Source organism: Pleurodeles waltl, chromosome 3_1, assembly GCF_031143425.1.
Source record: "Pleurodeles waltl isolate 20211129_DDA chromosome 3_1, aPleWal1.hap1.20221129, whole genome shotgun sequence".
Lineage (NCBI taxonomy): Eukaryota > Metazoa > Chordata > Amphibia > Caudata > Salamandridae > Pleurodeles > Pleurodeles waltl.
Window position 1 is genome coordinate 313,660,210 of NC_090440.1, and position 21,174 is coordinate 313,681,383.

General features: G+C 41.0%; 1 protein-coding gene across 4 annotated transcripts in view; it reads left to right on the forward strand.

Annotated features, from left to right (window-relative positions):
* MYO5A (myosin VA) overlaps positions 1–21,174 on the forward strand; it is a 571,522-nt gene that overhangs the window by 525,379 nt on the left and 24,969 nt on the right. For all 4 annotated transcript variants that reach the window (XM_069222454.1, XM_069222456.1, XM_069222457.1 and 1 more), the window contains 2 exons: positions 2,416–2,505; positions 3,161–3,311. In XM_069222454.1, coding sequence (XP_069078555.1) covers positions 2,416–2,505; positions 3,161–3,311 — 241 coding nt within the window. The remainder of the gene's footprint in view (positions 1–2,415; positions 2,506–3,160; positions 3,312–21,174) is intronic.

Below are 21,174 nucleotides of genomic sequence, written 5' to 3' on the forward strand. Positions count from 1 at the left end.
ATCCCACTAGATGTTAGGTTTGCCTAGACTCAAATCTGCTTAATCTGAGGATACCCTTCGTGGTGATAGTGCACTGTATAGAACTGCATAACATAGCATAAACTGTTTCTACTCGTGATCGGGTCTGTGGGAGAAAGTACCATTGACCAAATCAAGAAGAAGCTGCCACATAGCTCAGTGCACTGTAGTAACACGACCCACCAGCCACCTGGAAAGGATAGAAAACAGTGTTTTCATATTTTGAAATGGCCCCATGTTGTTACATTATTTTCTGTCTTATTAGGGTGGCTGCAGAGTTGTTTTGTTACATTGTGTGATGCGCCATGATGGCCATCTTGAAAGTATGAAAATATTGTTTTTCTCTACTTTCAAGATGTCCAGCAATTGTGCCATCATGTTGCATCACACAAAGTGGCGGCCATCTTGCCAGTATATAAAGTATAGAAGACAATGTTATCTCTACTTTGAGATGGGCTCTATTGGCTTTTGCAATGCAGGTCATTTCAAAAGCATCCAGCATTTGGAAAGCCAATAACCGCAATGGAACAGCATTGGCAAAACAAAACTGGCTAGTTTTGTGCTAACACTTCTAACTTTCAGTCTGGGATGAATAATGCTTCCCATCCGTCTACTATTTTGAGGTGTTTCAACAAAGTCTTTACTGTTCTTTCCCTCTCTTTTTAATGTGCTTTTTCCGATCTCTGTATTATTCACTATTAATCTACATTTTCCAATTCTGCCATGTGAGTGCCAAATTTCAAAGAGGTGTAAACAGGAGAGGATCTAATGGGGAGAGACTTCTGAAGTGTATCACATGACTTCATGGCACAATTCTTTAACCCACTTACTGGTACATTAATCAACAGTAAGAGTAACAGAACAAAACATATGTAAAAATACACTACATGATAATAAATAAGACACCAGTAGATATGGCGGTTGGTACTCAGGCAAATCATAGTCTGTAGATGAGAACCAATATCCACTATGTTCAGCCGCGGCCCGTCCTTTAGGGCGGAGGGGCCACACCACCCCCTCCCCTTTTGCCCCTCAAGAAGAGTGTCTGTCAGGCCGAGCAAAGGTCAGCCTGACAGACACTCTTCATTTTCAGGTCAGACAGCCAGGAGTGAGACAGACTCCTGGCTGCCTGAGCTGAAATTTGCTGGGCTGAAGAGGTCACAGCTTCTATGGGCGTGACCTCCTCAGCTCAGCAAATGTCCCTCGAGGCCCTTCCCCTCGGTGGCAAGGGAAAGCGTCATCGATTGACTTCGAACTGGGTGCTTCAGGGCTAAGCCCTGAAGCACCCAGTGACGCCTCGTCACAGCGTGGGGTGGGGTCAGAAGACTCACTGACCCCATCCCATTCTGTGACTGCTGCCTTCCCTCATTGGCTGACCTAAGGTCTGCAAGAGAGGGAAGGCAGCAGTCCCAACCCCCCGCTTGGAACTCTGAGCTGAAGGTAAGTGTGTGTGTGTGTGTTTTTTAAATGAATGTTTGGTGCATGCGTGTATGTTTGAATGTTGATGAGTGTTGTGAATGGATGTGCGTGTGTGTATGAATGAATGAGTGTGAGTGTGTCTTCCGCCTGCCTTCCCTCCATTCTAAAATTACCGTCCACTGACTATGTTGCATGTGTGGGGGGGGGAATCATATTCGTTTTTTAAGCAGAAGCCACACAAATGTTGTTGTGTATTATGTTTGAATGTGAAAATGTCCTGCCAGTGATGTGATATTAAAAAGAAACCTCCATATACCTTTTCTTTGAAATGCAGTATAGATTTACCCTATTTACTAGTTGCCCTATACCTCTGATGGGGCCAGTAACCCCTGTTACCGGTCCCATCAGAATGACAAGGTTTGAGGATTTAGAGAAAATCATTTGTTTTTCTCCTTTAGATTTCGTTTCCTCCAAACAGACTGTGGGCCTGGTTTAGAACTCGGTGGACGGGTTACTTCATCAAATAGTGATGGCTATCCCTCCTGCCGAAATCTGATTCCCACTGAATATAATCGGATTTAGATTTCTGCGGACAGGACATCCGTCACCGTTGTGACTGAGTAACCCTTCTGCCAAGTTCTAACTCAGGCCCTATATCTCCTGGAAGAAAAGCTGTGGGGAAATGTGGAATTACTAGGATAATCGGATGTGGGCTCACTGATTACGCATGTAATTCATAATATTTAAGGGGAACCTAAGAGTACCACTGGTAGTCTCCGATTAATTCCTGAGGGTAATTAGCTGTCTATTTTGCTAAAACCCTGTTATGAAGCCCCTAGCCTTCCAATGGTAAATTCTGTTATATCAGTAAGTGCTATGCGTTGTATTCACATGTTACTATGTTTAATACTAGTCTTCATTATAGCTACACTACTGCACTGTTTACCTTTAAATTGTATCATCTGTTTGTATTTTCAGAAAAGAGGTGATGATTTTGAAACAGTCTCATTCTGGCTTTCCAATACCTGCCGATTCCTGCATTGCTTGAAGCAGTACAGTGGAGAAGAGGTACAGTGATTACCCGTCATCACCGAGCTACACTCCTTGTGTTTTAGTTCAGTCAGGTTAAGAGCATTTTGAAGTACGGTCTCAGCTCAAGAAAAAAGGGATAACTTTTGTAAAAAAAAAAATGTTAATGGGTCAGTCCTTTTCTGAATCAGTTTGTTCCTCTGATCCCAGTTGTACTCAGCTAATCCTCTTCTCAAATCTTTAACGATGAGCCAGAAGGCATTTCTTTGGCAAATGTGATATTGAAGAGTCTTTACACATTCAATGTTACAAGAACATATAAAAGTGCCAGTGGTCTGTGTAGTACAGTGCTGCTTCATTCCTCACCAATAATTATTACAATGGGGAGAGAAGGACTTGAAAAGTGACGTCATTTATCATTAGTGGTATAATGACAGTCTCTACTCCTTGGGCCTAATATTTAACGGCTAGACACACTTTCATGAGCACACAAAAAAGTGTTACAACATGAACCAGTACCTGTAAACGGTTTTTTTTATCACATGCTTCTAGCTGGTTTGCAGTTATACTTCAACGAGAATTCTACAGTTTGTCCTAGTCCAGAATTTATTTTTTTTCACATATTTTACATCTGTTATGTAGTATCGGGGAGTTTTGGATACTTGAAAATGTTTGCTTTATTGTGTGATTATAGGGTTTCATGAAGCACAACACACCTCGTCAGAACGATCACTGCCTCACTAATTTTGATCTTGCTGAATACAGGCAAGTGCTCAGCGACTTAGCCATTCAGAACTATCAGCAGCTCGTCAGGGCACTGGAAGGCATCCTGCAGCCGATGATAGGTGAGTGAAATAACACAAATCTTAACTCTGCAGCACACCTTGCCACATTGAATATGAAGTAATCCATAGGCCAAAGATTTTTCCTTTAGAAAATAACTGTCCATTAGTCTGTGATGTTCATATCACAATGTAGTCACCACTGCTTTATTGTTTGTGCACGTATTTTGTATAACTTCAATAATTTTCCTCTCTTGTATCTTTATCATTTCATTTCTCTGTTTGTTTTTCCATCTCCTGCCACTCACCTCCATCGTCTCTGTCTCGTGCTGCCATTCAGAATTCTCTCCTCTCTGGTGTAAGTGAAGGAGAGTAAGGTGGTTAAGAAGGTTAAGGGGAAAGAATGCCAATTCCCTCATTTTATTCCAATGAGTAAAATATCAACATACATTGACTAACATTACATTTAAACTGACGTTTTCTCCTAACTATAATTTCACTTTAACACTTGTTTTTTTTTCACTAAATATTTTGGGTTTTTCTAACATAACATAAACTAATAATGCAGTCAGCTACACTGTCAGACCAGACTTAACAATGTAAATCTTCACAAAATGTGGCAAGTATATTTTAAACATCTTGGGTACAGGGGGAAAAACCAATCTTAAACATTTTTCCTGAAGCTGGTCTAGTCCTTCAAATATCTTAACTGAAGGGGCATTGAGTTCCAGAGTTTGGGTACCAGATAGGAGAAAGATCTACCGCCCCACCTAGATTTCATAACTTTCTGCATTATGAGGAACTAATGGTGTTGGTGAGGTGAGTTTAAAGGTCTAGACCGAACATAGAGGGAGAGGAGATTCCAGATTTTCACTAGATTCTTGTTGTAAATAGCTTTATGGACAAGCACAGAGCTTTGAACTTAATTCTTGCATCATTAGGCAACCAGGGGACTTTGGGTTCATGGCTGAGAATTCTTAGAAGTCTGGCTGCCGTGTTTTGGACTACTTGCAATCATTTGAGAACACATTTTTGAGAAACTTAAAACAACGAATTCCCGTAGTCCGGACAGGAGATCACCAGGGATTGGAGCATCTTTCTTTTTGAGTTTTCTGGAATAAGATCAGTTATTTTCCGAATTGTTAGAAGTATACCAAAGCAGGAGGCCACAAGCTTTTTTGCCTGGACATCCGTCAACAAGGATTGATCCATCCACATTCCCAAGCTTTTAATAATAGGGCTCTGGATAGGAAAAAGTCCCAGACATCAAGGCCAGTTAATAGCCCGCTGAGGGGAAAGATTATTTCCTAAAAATATTAGCTTTGTCTTTTCCCCATTTAGTTTTAGACAGAAGCTTGCCATCCAGTTAGCCACTTTTTCTAGGCAAGGAGCTAGAAGCTGATTTTCCAAGTTAGATCCACTTGTAAAGAGAAAACTAATTGGGTATCCTCCACGCAGGAGACTAGACAGCCCAAATTCTTGTACTGTTAGCCAGAGGACGCATATAGATAATAAAATGCGACTCAGAACTGAGCCCTGTGGCACCCCGCATTTGGATGGCAGGATGTCCGAAAAGCAAGCATTTCCCATTATTTGGAAAGTTCTTTTTTTCACAAAAGACGACAGCCATTCCAAAGCTCCATCTTGTATGGCCACTTTTCTGAGCCTTCATTCCAGGACTACGTCTACGGTATCAGATGCTGTGCTTAAATCCAATAGAAGAAAAGCCGCAGTGGCTCCTTGATCCAGTAGAATTTTTAGTTCCTCTGTCACTACCAGAAGTACACATTCTGTGCTGTGCTGTGAACGAAAACCATTTGAGTGGGATATAGAAGGAGGTTATCTTCTAAAAAGTGCCATTGACATGTTCTTCTAGCAATTTCCCTAGCCCTGGCAGCAGGGAGATGGGCAGATAGTTGGTGGGTATGGTAGGATGAAGGTGGGCCTTCATCAACAGGGGTCTATCACAGCTTGTTTCTACTTTTTGGCACCGTCCCTGACCTTAATGACTGATTCATCAAAGTAATTATACAGGGAAGTACCACTTGTAGACCCTTGGAAAGCATGTTCAAAGGGACTGGGTCTAGGGTAGAACCTGACTTGAATTTACTAATCAAGGCAAGGCTAGTCTCCTCATCAACCTCTGGGAACTGAGATAGGGAAGCCAATGCTGGGGTGGGGAGGATGTAATCTTCCTGGACTACAGGTGCAGCTGTGTTACGTGCCAGTGAGACATAGATATCCATGACTTTCTTTTTTAAGAAAGCCGTTAGTTCATTATATCCATCTGCAGAAGATGGCAGTAAAATATTAACCTGTTCACTGACCATAAGAGATTTGACAATACTAAAAAACTGCTTTGGAGAGTTGGATGCCTGGCTTACCTTCTCCTCATAGAACAGGGCTTGAGCTTTCTTAATTTAATTATGATAAACTAAAAAAGCCTGTTTGTATTCAATTTGTAGGTAAAGATCGTAATTATTCCTCTATGATCTCGCCAATTTCTTGCTCTGCTTCTTCATTAAGGCAAGGTGGCCATTAAACCAAGGTGCCCTTCTTGTGCTGCACTTGTCTCCTATTCTTGTTATGGGGTACACTCGTCTAATGATCTCTCAATCCACTGTTCCCGCAGACTACAGGCTTCATCTATATTCTCTCTTAACTCTGGTCTTGAGGCCAGTAAGGTGTTCAACCAGGCTGAGGAAAAGAGCTTGCACCGAGGGCGGACAGATCATGGGGCCATGTGGGTTCTACGCACTAAGTATCTGTAAAGTACAGGCAGAAATCCTTTTCTTAAGGTATTTGTTTAATCTAACAGTATGCCAAGAAAACTGTGGCAAGGGCAGGTTTCCAGGTGTATTACTGGGAATGCCATGTGACTATTCCAGCAGGCTTCCATACCATTGTGGGCAGTACTACATAGCATAAATATCCGTAGAGGAACGATTGAGTCTCCTATGAAAATGCATGTGGTCCATTTCTCTTCCCATCATGGAAAAGGAGTACATCTATAGCCATTTCTATGATTAAAAAGTGGTCTGAGACAAATTTGGGAATGCTCACAAATCTATCTTTTCCAAGGCAAGTCATGGCTCGGGATGCTCACTTCCCAACCCTTTATTGTGATTTACTACTGCAGATTTTTTTGCACTCCTTATCTGCAATAGTGAACGCACTTACTCCCGTCAGGAATTCCTTTGAGATTTAATGGCAGGTGTAAAAAAAAAATGTAGGCCATAAACTTACTTTTACAACACAAAATACATTTGTGAATAAAGCCCTTTGTGTTTACTTTAAAATACAACATGTTTTTAATAATGGAAAAAAAGTATTTAGCTGGTCACAGCTAGAGATAGCAATAAACTATCTCTATAAATTTGCAGGCATCAAAATCATTCTTACGGGCAGCTTCTGAAATATGGTGTTTTGACTGCTTGTTGAGCATTAGAGACAAGTAACCAGAATTGCAAAATGGTTAGTGGCCCAGCTTCATGTGGGTCCTGATCCCTCTCCAGTTCCAATCAGTTTAAAGTGACTTTTTGTTTTTACATTGGTTGCTGAAGGCACTATGGCACCTTCCACATCTGAGTCCTTGTTTTCATCCTCCCTGATGTTTCACAAGTGATGACAATAATTATTACATTTTCATTGATCACACACAAAGACACATGCATACACGAGGATATTCCAGTCTTTCTGTACCTGTCTCCCCACCTGAATGACCTCTGGCGGTGACCCCAGCTGGGAACTCTGTCCTTCTTGGCTTATTCTGTCCTCTTGTAAACAGCAGCAGTATTACCAAGGGATCTGTAGTTTTGCTGCAAATAAAAGAAGTGCTCTGCTACCTCCAGGTTCATGTAAAGGAAACATTTACATTCAGGTGGATATGGATTTTAAGCATTGACTCTGGTGTCCATAGTGAGTTAAGAGCAGTACCTTACAGGCTGTTGGGTTAGCAGTTGATGAAAGGTAGATTAAATGTTCGCCACCAAGAGGCTCGAGTATGGTGGGTGGGTATCCAAGGCACCCACCCACAGGCATAATAAAGTTTACATGTCCCGGGTTATGTAAATCTTTGATGGTCATTTTGGTGGTAGCAAATTTGTTTAGTTTTCCCTATGTGGCATGTTCATAACTCACACCAGAATTATGACTTTTGTGCATAGTATGTAAAGTGTATGTGGATCAATTACCTCTGCATATAAATAGTAGCGAATTGGAAAAGTACACTGACCACTCTTTACTATGACATATCCCAATATTATTGTACATTCCTGTGTGATTATTGAAAGCTCACCTTATGCAACAAACTAGCTTCCCTTAACATTCGTTATCTAAGAATCAAACACCAGAAAATGTATGTTATGGGTCCGAGATATATTATCACACAGAAACATTAGGTATGTCCCGATTCCATAATTCAGTCTCTAAAATTATAACTTATTGGTATCTCACCAGTGTAGTGTCAAAAAAAGATTACACACCAGTAGTTTTTTCCTGCTCATTCAGAACACAGTTTATTTCTACTTTTATAAGAGGCCTGCTTCCACCTACACTGGAGAGGGACAGATTTGTCAGTCCTTTCATTCTGACACTTTGACTTGTTTTTTTCTTGCCTAGATCCTTCAGTTCCTGAACAAGTCCATACATTACTGTCCTTAAAAAAGAATAGTAGCAGTTTTATTAAAATGCAGACTTGAAAATGTAATGTATCATCTCCATATGCATTGTACTTGTAGTATTTTGGGGAATTAATGATTGTTGTAAAAACCAGTTGCTTAAGAGGCTGCCAGTTTTAGCTACTGTGCTACCCAGCACCGAAGAAAGCAGTAAGCTCCTTATACAATTTACATATCTTGAACCTTCATTGTATTCTGACACAGAGTGAGACATGCCTATTCAACACATTGTTTTAGCTTGGACCTGCAGTTCTTTGAGAAAGTAAATGGTAATCTATAACATATATGATTCATTTTCTTCATAGTTGCAGTCATATCATTCTCACTAATATCACATTTTCAAGTGGTAGGAAGTGCATATCTTTCTAATGTAGATCTTGATCTGAATCTAGAACTACATTGTGGAGCAAATCTGCCTTTTGTGCTTGGTCACCCCAGCTTTTTTGACTTTCTGTTGATCATATTTTTGCTGGATATAGAGCTCTGCGCACTTCACCCCTGCTAAACATGAGTAAAGTGCCTGTTCTCCCCTGTTAAACATGGGTAATTTAGCTTATCTCTGATTGCAGTATCTAACTTGCCTACATGTCCCTAGTATATGGTGTAGAAAATACACTGAGAGCACCGAGGGCCTGTAGGTTAAATGCCACTGCAGCACCTATTGTGCAGTCTACTGTGTGGGCCTGTAAAACATGATTTCTGCCCCACCTTGTGCAGCCTGACAGCAAAGCCTAAAAATCTACTATCAAACCTTTCAAAATAACCCTGCTTTTAAATATTGAGTGATCCCTAAGTACACCATGTTGCCCACAAGGTAAGGTACCTGATGTTTAAAAGTGAGACCTGTGGGAAATTAGAGTTGGCGTGTTTCTCCAGTGATTGGTCCCCAAAAGATATTTCCACTGACAGGGCTGTAGCTTAATCCTGCGAAATGTCGAACTACACATTATTATCTTTAATGTGTAACTTTTGACAGGAAATGTCTAGAATATTCGTAGAAATTCTATTATCCATATTTACTGAAAATCCAATTCATTGGTTGAAGTTGGATTTATAAAAAATATTTAGGAAATATTAGCCTATACCTGAAGCTATGTATAGGCTAATTTGTATTAGCTTACCAGCTGCTGCCTATCAACTGCTTGACCTTAATGAGGTATGAAAACTGCTTCCAGAGCACGACAGTGGTTTAAGCCTGATGGTCTGGGTGTTGGGCTTGTGATGGCTTTTAGCTCAGGAAAGACATTTCGGCTGGGTGCAGGCACTTCATTAACTTGAGAGGGATAGAGGTAAAGCCTGCCGATTCATAGATTAGTGTAAGGGAGACGTGAGAAAGGGAAAGCCTCTGTTTCCAGTGGGAATTAAGCTACCCCCAGAATCAGTTTGGAGGGGTTTACTCATTTTTCTAGTCTGAACTCTGAGTGGACAAATGGGCTCTGCATAATACAGGAAAGGTTCCCCCATTTTAGATTTTAGGAATCTGGTGCACTGGTGGATTGTTTGCACTAGGGCAAACAAGAACTTCTGAAAGAAAGTGGGTAAGGTTACTTTAGGACATTTTTACACCATTGGTTAGGGAGGGGCCAAACGTCACCCCAATCCACTGACTAGTTCACACCATTATGGTGTCACCCCAAGGAAACCTCCTGAGAACACTTTCTAGAACTGCAGAAGATCAGAAGAGGACTGAACCTTTCTTGCTGTAACTTGAGGGCAGCCCTTAAGTACTAGACGTGCTCCCTCTTGTACCCTGGACAAAGACGTGGGCTCCAAGAGTCAGTTAGCTGAACTCCTTTCTGGCTACAGAGACACAACAAGCTGCAAGAGGCATTTTTCCTGAAGTGCCAAGCTGACCACTAGCAACTAGAACTGGACCTTGCTGGTGTCCTCTCCTGAAGTGAGTCCTGGCTCCTAAAATGTAGTCCCTGAGGTCCTGAGAGACTAGAACTGGCCAAGAGGAGCTGCTCCAGAAAATCTGAGAAGGTAGAACTTAGAATGTTGCTGCCAAGACCTGCAGAGCATCACTAGTGCTTAGCGGCAATGCAGTCTAATTTCTAAGTTACCCTATTGGATTCAGCATCAGGCTTTCCCAGATGGAGGATTTTGTGCTCCATAAAAAAGAGTAAGTCAAAGGTAAAATCTTTAACAAATAGGAACTTGCTTGGTGTGTCTGTCACATGCTGTATTACAGTCAGCCTGAAATTGCACCTAGGTCCCAGTCTACTGCTTCCATGGACCATCATTTGCTCTTAGTGTCTTTTGGAGCTATGATTACTAACAACTTTAAAACTTCACACCTCTGGTTCCCCTTATTGGGTTTTTGAGGTTTGGTATCATTCTTTTTATTAGAATGTATTCTGTTTTTATAATTCTGTTTAGGATTTCTATTCTTTGCTACTCCGTAAATACGTTACACATTGCCCAAGTTTAAGCCTCTGTGTCATAGGAACCAGTAGTTGTATTCAGGATAATTTAATGACTTTAGGAGTTCACCCTGACAAGCTAGTGTTATTATTCCTCAAGGTGGGCAACTACCCACCCCCAATAATAATACTTTTTCCTACACATTGTATCTTATTTTTACAAGGTTACCTACTGCACATGTCAGGCACAAGGCCTTCTTTTGCCTTCATTCAGCTACATGTATCATATAATCACTATTTTACTGTAACTACTTGAATATAGCTAGATGTATATTTATACTTAGGACATATGGTCTGCATAGACTATCTGTTCAGGGGCTCTGAGGAAAATCAGATTGTTTATATAGCCTGATGCTACAGGTCAAGAGCTACATGAGCATGATGACCTCCAGCAGCATCCCATTCATGAGGGCTATGTGATCGTAGTGACCTCCTGCACCGTCCTATTAACCTATTCATTATTAATCATCAAAGCCCTTTAAGGGATTGGTTATCCAAATCTGCTGCTTCTTGCAGATATGTAGCAGATTGTCATGGTCAGCCTCTGACGCAATTTCTGCCACCCCCTAAAACTGTATTCTCACATGAAGAAAGGAGGATACTTGACTTCTATCTTACCTTAAGTTCAACTGCCTGGCATTCAGTATGCCATTAAATGGTAAATGCTATGTGAGCTAATATGTGACATATATTGATTATACAAGGGTCACCAACCATACATTGATAGTTGGCTGGGTCTCTGTGTTTCGAGACAGCACCTTAATATGTGGGGATTGTAGAAGTTGAATAATCACTGAAACTTAAATCACAGTATCAGTTGAGGTTTATTCATGTCTTATCTTTACAGCACCAGAAACCAACTGTCCTCCAAACCAAACATGAACTTTCCAACCCAGAATGTAGAACATAACATGTATGAACATCCTTCAGCATCATTTACCCTCATATGCATTTAACATCACAACACCAGAGCGCTCCATAACAACTTTGCGCTGTTAGGGACTTATCATCAGAAGTTGTTATTAGTGAATTAAGTGTTGTAGCAGTAATCCTTGAGTGTGAATACATTATTTTACAGTAGTAGTGTGAAAGTAGTTTCCACCGAATTTAGTATCATTTATACCCTCAGTTACGTATCCAAGCTCCTCAAATGACCCAGATTTCGAGGGACTACTAGCAGAAAATAAAGACTTTGGGCCTGATTTAGAGGTTGGCAGAAGGATTACTTCATCACAAACGTGACGGATATCCCATCTGCCGCTATTATAAGTTCCATAGGCTATAAAGGAACTATAATACGGTGCATGGGATATCTGTCACTTTTGTGATGAAGTAAACCCCTCTACCAAACTCTAAATCTTCCCCTTGGCATTTTCAACAACTATTGAGACTGACCTGCTAATAGATCCTTCTGGTGAACAGGTGTTAATAATTTGCCATAGTGTTGTTTTTATTTTCAGATTGTTTTTAATTACAATAGTGAAGTTCTTGAACTGCTCAAGTTTGATGGTGTATACTTTAACGTGATTTCCTTGGTCACGGATCTTTGAAACCTTCTTTTACCATCCCCACCTTTGCTCAGACGCCTAGAAAAGTAGTATTTATTTTTAGCTCCTTCGATAGGCTGTTAGTAAATGTTCACTACATTGGTAGCTTCCTTATCAATTTGGATCTTGGCTATGTAAGATATCATTCTTCAATTTGGATTTTAAACCAGAGAGCACCACAATTTACGACCTCGGAACAAACTTGCCTCAGTGTAATTTAGTGGCAGCTTAAGTGGTGCTAGACAATTTGTAATAGCAGCTAGGGTGGTATTGTATGATTTTGTCGTCTCCTCTGCTGAGTTTGACATTCCTGTGGTTTTCATCTGTTCAAGAGCAGCCCTGCATTGTCATCAAATATTTGAAGTCATATTTTTTTTTTTTTTGCCCTGCTGAGTACTAAGATTATTGATTTAGAGGGCTGGCAATCAGCTAACTGGTTATCGAAATGTGGGCAGGCCTGTGAGCGTTTCGAGTTACCAGTTTTTGTTATCAAGATTACTTAATGTGAGGTTTTAGTCAAGAGCCTGAATACTCTTGCTCAGCAGTATCAACCCATTGCTTTGGGGTTCCTGCTGTCAAGTGGTTTATTAAGGTGGCCAGGTTTGGGGTCCAGTCTTGTTATGCCTCGAGATTTAAGTCACCAGTAATCCGGCTCTGTTGTACAATTCAGTCAGCTCTTTCCAAAACAACCCTCCTCAGTTCATTCAGGATTTGGCCATTAGTAAGAGAAGCTTTTCGATGTTCACAAAATGGGAGTGCAACGAAAGAGTTATCAAGAGACTTGTTTCAGGCATCACTGGGAGACCTCGAAAGGCCACTCTGGTTTACCAAAAAATATGCTTACGCCATCTACCAAGATGCATTTATGGTTTTTCGTTTTTCTGCCGCCTGTTAGTGTTCACAAATGTTGATAGAAAAACCACCATTAAAAAAAAGTTATTAAAATGGAGAGCTTGCAGCGAAGTTAAAATTAAATTATGTGTTGATATTTTTTAATCCATTCTTTCTTTTTCATTAGAAATGCTTAATCTCAAACGTACTTTGTTTACTGGGCAGAACCTTTCACCTGAATGTATGACCTCATTCCTGTGAGGTGGAAAGCCAGCTGCAACGTCCCAGCTATATCCCTGTTCAAGCTTATCTTGATGATTGGTCGATGAGTCATGCTTCTGCAAACATGAATCAGTCTTGGGAAAACAGCAGTATGCAGAGGGAGTTCACAATCCGCACAGTTGTCGCATGTCAGGAAGCAGGCATTATCGAGTTACATTACTCGTTCCCTTGTTAGTCAGTCTGTGTGCACCTGCGCTCCCTGTTTCCGAAGGTCCTGTGTGAACTCTCTTCACTTTGTTAAGGTAACAGAAAAAGAGATTGAGGTCCAAACCTTGGATTTTAGTTTCCCATTTCAGCACATGTAAAAGCGTGGGCCAATCACTAGACTTCCTTTTTGACTCAGCTACTCCTTTAAATGGCGAATGCCTAATAGCCGGTGCCACTGGAATTCTGCGGCAGATGAGGATTACATTATATAGCAGGGTTGACCAAATTATGTAGCAAGAAAGGTATATTATGAGACATAATGCTGCACATTTAATATTAGTGGTACCTCATTCTTTTAGCATTTTTTACACTTGTTAACACTATCTGGGCAAATGTTTCACCTCATTAGTACCACTTTCACACCCAAATACAGGAATAAGCAACAGAAAGTTGACCAGTCAACTTTTGCAACACGTGTTGCTGCACTTAAGTAACTTTTGGTCCGTTTGAGCTGCAAACATGTCTTTTGTTGAAATCTACAGATTATGAAGCATGTTATCCACAATGTGGCAAATGTATCAAATTCATAAATATATAAACGCTGCAGCCGCAAAATCGCTTAACTCCAGTGGTCTTGTCAACTGTACACTTCTAGTAAACTCATCACTTGCTCAGTAGGACCCATAACATCATTAGAATCAGAGGTACTTCAGGACATGTTCATGAGGCATAATTGCTGGCATGCAGCGCATGCGTTATTCTAAGTGGCGTGTCTTCTTCTGTTGGGAGTGTCTGTTATGGTGTTATCTAGACCCTGTTTTGTCATGAGCAACAGGTACGTTTTTATAGGACTTTCCTGCATTAAGTAGTGGGAAACTAAGAAGTTCTAGATAATGGGATATGATGAGGTCTCCTGGCAATTTTTCTTAAGGGCCCTTTGTGGTCTTTGCATACACTTCCCTAATCTAACTTCTCACAGGCTCTCCCACGCACATTCCACAACATAACACACATCATGCAGTCATTAAGAAGAGTTTCTCTTCTTCCCGGTCCTTGAAGCTTCTAAAACAGGCAGATTTTGTGTGCAGGCTGGGAGTGGTTCCATTGTGGAAACAGTGCGCTGAGCTATGTTTACTTTCTAATCATAGCTGTACAGTGTACTGCAAACAGTTCGTACATTGGTGAACACCTTTAGGTAAAGATGACTTTGGAATTACTATCCTTGCACTAACGAAGTAGTTGAAACTAATGAAATTTCGTCTAATCAATTGTCACAACGTAAAAGGAAGCAACTAGAAAAACAAAATAAAAAACAGGAAGAAATCTTGAGAGCCACCAAACAGGCCAGTATGACTGACAACTTATTTTCGCTGTTCCAAAAAATCACTTTAACGGCTACTGATCCCATACAGCCATGGATAAGCCACTAATGGAATTTAGCAAATGCCTGCAAGGACCAAATGCCCCATCCATGGAGCAGCAAACTGTCACAAGTGTTTCAGCCAGTGTAGCAACTGGCCCTGCAACTTTACGAGAGCCCATTCAGTCATGGTAAGCAACTACGGGAGTGTATTTTCATACAGAATCTCTGTGGCCTCCTTAAAGTAAAGTGTCATAAGTAAACCCTCATATATTAGTGCCACCATCATCACTAAGGCCTTCGAGGGGTGAAACTACACCATTGCAACATCCGAACCATATGGGCCCGAGGCCATGACAATGCACTAAGTGCATGCATAAAAAGTTAATCTACAAATGCTGGAAAATCAAGTTCTTTAGCACAACCACTGGCAGACTTATCAAACAATCGTACAACCCAAGATGCTTTAGCTCTGATACCAATCTGACACCCCGAATATACATCAAGAAAAAGTGGAGACATCGTGGGAACTGTTCATTTAGCAGCTGCTGCATTTTTGGGGCAGCAGACCTTGGCCTAATTCTTCATCCAGAGCCCCAAGGCCAACTTTTAAGCAAAAGGTTACTTAATAAGAAGCTGGGATTACTGAAATCTTTGGCTGTGTATGCATCTCTGTTGGTAGAAATAAATGCTCTACGCAGTTCTTACAAATAACAGACCTGGTAAACAAATCAAAACTATGAGGAAAAGTTGCAAATCCAATTTGATCTTGCTTGTTGAAATAGAAATCCAAAAGAGTTCTGGATCATCATCAATCCCCTGTACACGGGATCTGAGACTGCAAATGTAAATGAAAATAATGTTGCCCCAGCAGACTGGATCACTCACATTAGTTCCCTCTATGGTGATTTAACAAAACATGTGAAACCACCACCAAGCATCAGCAGGCAAAATAATTAGGATACAAGCTTTTAGGCTGGCCGCGATCAACATCAGTCTTTCACTTTAACCTTTATAGCTATAAGGATCAGGAAACCGATCTAAGAAGTAGAGCAGATGAAGCTTCCGGTCCTAACGCCATCCTGTTGTCAGTTTGCGAACAGGATGCCGGCTTCTGGTCTAAATCCGTGGAAAAGCTTTTCAGAACATGCATAGGTACTCACTCCATTCCATCCTATTGACAAGGCTCGGTTTTACACCCAGCCTATAAGAAAGGTCCAGTGGTGGCTCCGGACATTTACTGCTGTTTTGGATGTTAAGGCCAAATACTTTCTCCTCTCTTGCTGGAAGATCCCAAAGCCTGGGCCAACTCCAGAAATGTAATACCATTCAATCAAACTGGCTTAAGAGTTTTTTCCGGCACTGCTGATAACCTGCTGGCGATTATGATGCTTGTGGCCAAAAAAAATGCAAGGGAGAGCAACTGTACTACTGTTTTATAGATCATAGCAAAGCCTTTCAGCATGTAAATCTCCAGCTGCTTTAGGCAAAACTTTCCACCTGGCGAATTCCATTACCATTATTGTGTGGAATTCAACTGCTCTACTGTAACACCTGGGCCAGAGTAAAATTAGGAAACAACATTATTTCCAGCAAAATTAACATCTACTATGGTATTAAACGAGGGTGTGTGCAGGCCACAGCCCTTTTTAATCTATACATTTGATTAATGATTTGGATTCAGTTGTCATCCAGGCTGCAAAACGTGTGCATCAACATATAACTGCGTTGCTCTATCTGGACAATGTAGTCCCTCTCAGTCATACTGCTGTGGTGTTCTCAAGACTGATTAATGCACTGCACAAACACAGTAGTACAAATGCAATGAAAATAAATCTAGAAAAAACTAGCGCTAATGTTTGGCAGAAAAATATATCAGGTGCCTTGTTCATAGACAAGAATTGCTTGATTAAAACCACCAAATTTTAAATACCTTGGCCAGGGGGCAATTTAACACACCTTAAGTCACTGAAACCAAAGTCTGCATCTCTTCAATTTGCCTTCCAATACAATAAAACAGCCACTTTGGAAGCCGTCCTGAAGATAATCAGTGCAAAGATATTTCCCATGCTGGCATATGGCCCCCACTGACCATGCATGCAACCTGGGCATCATCCTGTACTCCTCTCTATCGATGACCCACCAAGTTAACGGCATCTCTTCATCAAGCTTCCACACCCTCCATCTCCTGCGGAAGATCTTCAAATCGATTCCCCCTACACAAGGAAGATAGTCACCCACGCACTCATCACAAGCAAACTGGACTATGACAAAGCACTCTATGCCAGCATCACAAAGAATCTTCAAGCAAGACTACAAAGAGTCCAGAATGCAGCAGCCAGACGCATCCTGGACATCTCCTGACACAGCTGAATCTCCTCCCACCTCAGAGATCTACTCTGACTCCCAGTCAACAAACGCATCATGTACAAACTCCTGATCCACACCTTCCAGGCACTGCATAACATAGGACCGGCATAGCTCAACCACAGCCTTACCTTCTAAGTACCCAACAGGTGGCTCCGTCCCTCCAAGCTTGCCCTTGCAGCCGTTGCCAGGACCTGAAAAAGTACAGCAAGCAGACCGACGCAGTATAAAGAGAAGAAAACATGCTCACCTTTTCATTGATAGCTATGAGGGACACAACAATATCTTAGCGAACCCTTTACTGTTTATTATAAACTGAAGTTCTGGCAGATATAGATGTGTTTCTCTTCATTAAGGGCCGGATGTACATAGATGCGATTTTGCATTTCCTAAATAGTGACCCCATAGAAATCTGAGGAAATGCAAAATACTATGTACCAAGATACCAATTCGCAAACAGCGATTCCTACAAAGTAATAAGAAATCCCATGCCGTTTGTGACAATGAGCCGGTTTTGCATTTCCCAAATAGCGATTTCGTATTAGAAAATTGCTGTTTAGGAAATGCAAAACCAAGGATGGCTTTGGGCAAACAGCCCCCCAAAGTGCACTCCAATAATGTTGGTGCACATATAGAGCGTATACATGCCCAGGGGCATTTGTATGCTATGTTGCACTTTAAATAAGCATTTTGGGGTGCTCTTTTAAAATTGCACATGGTTACAATTGTCTTGAAGTCAATGGTAATTGCATTTCCTAAATGGCAATTCACATTTAGGAAATGCTTTGTACACCTGGATAGGGATTGTAAATAGGTAATCCCTATTTGCAATTTCCTACTCAGAGGATCGCAGATTCCATAAACAGCTTTGTACATCTGAAAAGCCCATATTGCATTTCTCAATGGCCCAAAATAGCAATTCGGACTGTTAAGAAATCCAAAATGGCTTTGTACATCTGGCCCTTGATCTTTTGGCACCTTGGGTGATTCAACCTGCCTCTAACAAATGTTGTGTATGCCCCCCATACCAGGAGACATTGCCACATCTCCTGTGCATTTGTCCACACTTAATAAACGAACGCAGAAGACTTCTTCGATGGCCTCTGATTAATCAGGGTTTACGGACGGTTCAGGTGTCTGTTGACTACCTTTTAAATAGAGCTCATCCACAAGAAATCGTAAGTCTTGTAAGATTTCTGGATGAAGCAGAGAAACCATTAAGGAACACAGTTTTGCCAGTATTCCATCTTGGAGGACTCTCGCTAAATAACGAAGCACCTGCAATTCATAGCTGTTGGGTTGCTAGTGGAGGGTTTTCATCAAACTCTGATTTTACTTATTAATCATTCTCCTAATGACAGCTTTAAGCTGACAGCCCCAACTATCCTGCCGCTATCAGCATCATAACGTTCAGCAATTAGTTTCAGTCTGTGTGTCTTTTTAATGAAATAAGATTTTAAAAACTTTTGATGTTTGAGCAGAGTTTTCTTACTACATCATGTCTTTATAGCAGCTTTGACCAAAGCCAGTTTAAAGCACATGGCAATTTGTAATTAATATATATGCTCATAGGATAATGTTAGCGGTCAAATAATTTTTATGATCATTACTCTTTTGTAAATGCACTTTTTAATGGATATTGTACTTAGTTTTATATATTTTTTTGTATTTTGATAACAAGAAACGTGTGATTGTGTTGAACACTTAATTTAAATAATATGTTTCTAGACTTGATTGTCCAAATAAAGTCAAACTTGAACTTGTACTGTATTCAAGGGGGTGTTGCTTCAGGATATAGGATGAACACGAATACCGTCTTCAAAAGTAAAAACAGAAGCACTCATGGTATAGTGAGGAATACAAGTCCAGGAGCCAATCATTCAGAACCAGTGCTGGACAGAGAATAGGGTGCCCTCCGAAGGAAATTGCAATGGCCAGCAGACCTGTTGTGGAAATCCTTTGTTGTTGGCTGCTAAGAATGCTTAGGCAAATGGATATGTTTTATTTTATAGGTAGCATAAGGGTTTGGGGTGTCATAGAAATGCATTGTATAGTTATATCAAATTGGGGTGTGACTGAGGTGTTTGGACGGTAAATGCCTTCAATGAGTGATAGCCAATTATGGTACATATTAGGGTAGTGAATATCATAGCTCAAGGGGGATGAGATCCAAGTGATTTAGGGAGTGGGTCCAGTCTCCTTTGGTTTTATAAAGTGACGGCCAATGTATTAAGCTATTTCTTTGAACCAGTTGGAGTAGATGAGCTGATAAGTATTTTATATCCCTAAGTATAGATAGCGTTGCAATATAGAGTGCTGTTGCAGCCATTGAATCACTGAGATAGCCTTCATAACATGTAACAGGACTAAAAAGGTCTACTTTGTATGGATAAGACGTAGGCCAATTTCATGGATGCCCATTCCTGTGTCCAAATGTAGGCAAGGTTGACAAAGTACCTTAGCATATACGTTATGTTACAATCCACGTGGCAGCTTCTCCAGCAGGTCTGGTCTGGACTCACTTGAGACAGATGTAACCGCCACAGAGACTAATGCCATTCATGTACAACGTTGATGTAACTACGCCTCCCACCCCACTGACCTTTTTCCTGATATAGCAGAATATCATACCACCTCCGATCATACACTTGCATCAAGTGTATTCAGCGTCACTAATGTTGCACGTAGGCCTGAAACAAATCCTCTAAATTGTAACCATATTTCACTGTATTTTAAGATGTGAGAGGTAGGACGTGAGAACCAAGGCACCCAGGCATAGTCTTAACACAATGGACCAGTCAGATTGGAACAGTGGGTCAGTTGTTCATCAAAGGATTTTAGACAGCAGTTGAAGATGAGGTGGACTAGTGAGTGAGTTCCTGCCTCCTCCCAAGCCTGGCAATGTAGTTCCATGCCACTGATTTTAAAATCTGCATTGCCCAATATAGGCACATTCAACTACATTCAGGGGTCTGGTTTCATGAGCTTGTGGACTCTATGCCACTCAAGAGCTGTAGCACACCATGATTGGATCATGTCTGACTTAAGCCTTGGAGAGTTGTTGTATCTAAGGCCAAGAGCCCTTTTCATAGGTAGCAAAAGTTTCACAATGAGGGCCCACGTGAACTTGTTTCAGCATATCAACAGACGTGAGATTAAAGATAATTGGTGGACTAAGAAGTAAGATTTCATAAATGGTAAGCAGAAGGATAACAGGCTTGTGTGCATACAGGCCAAAGATAAAAGTTGTGAAATGAGGAGACGACATAGGTGTGGACCAGGTTGAAAAGTGGCACAAGCCTAAACAACAATCAGTAACAATGAAATTTCCTCAGAACAATATTAAGGGGGCTACAATAAAACTAACCATATGAAATCCTTCAAACATTAATTTTAAGCAGGTTAGTGAAGCACTACCAATTTGTCGCCCACCCCGAAAGCACAGGTATCGAGCATTGTGATGAGCTAAGATAAGGTTATGGACAAGATGGAATACACTAGTATAGATGGGAATTGAGGATGGAGAACAGTATGACAAAATACAGAACATCCAGCCAAACAAAATACAGAATACCAAACTAAACCATTGGGGTCTCCGGCAGCGCCTCACTGTTCTTCATGTTTAAGTCACAACTTGTGCCCATTGTCGCATTTCTAGAGCCACGCAAGCCCACTAACTATGGCAGGTGCCTCCACAGAGTTCACTAAATTATACTAGGGGAGGCAGTGGAGCCAGTCCCCTTGACCAAGTGAAGGAGGATTGGCAAGAGTGTGATCCAGTTATGAGTTTGGGGGGTTGAGTTTAACATTACTCCTCTATGACCTTGAGTCCAGACCTTGTTGGGGCATCATATATACATGATTTGTATAGGGATCTGAACTTATCCCCATCTCGGTTTTTAGATGTTAACTACTATGTTCCCTGGCCACCCACCTCTTTGTGATGAACTCTGTTCAGTCTCCTTTCTCTGCTGAGTTGGGAACATTCATGTCCCTCATAGATATTTAGGGATGTAATTGAGCTTAAAGGGGTGAACTCCTTTCAATGAGATGTGCTAAATGGGCCTCTATATATGTCTTCAAGAATTTTTCTAGATCTCCTATCTCCTGGTTCATTGAATTCTTAGTGTCTGCAATTAGTCGTAAATAAAATGGTGAATGGTTCTAGCAGTCTGTAACTGATGTCACATTTACAGAGTTGTGGACAGAGAGGAAACAATTTCTTTCTCTTAATGGTTGTTTCATGAGAGAACTGCTGAGATGAAGGTGTTTTCACTGTCATAAATAAAT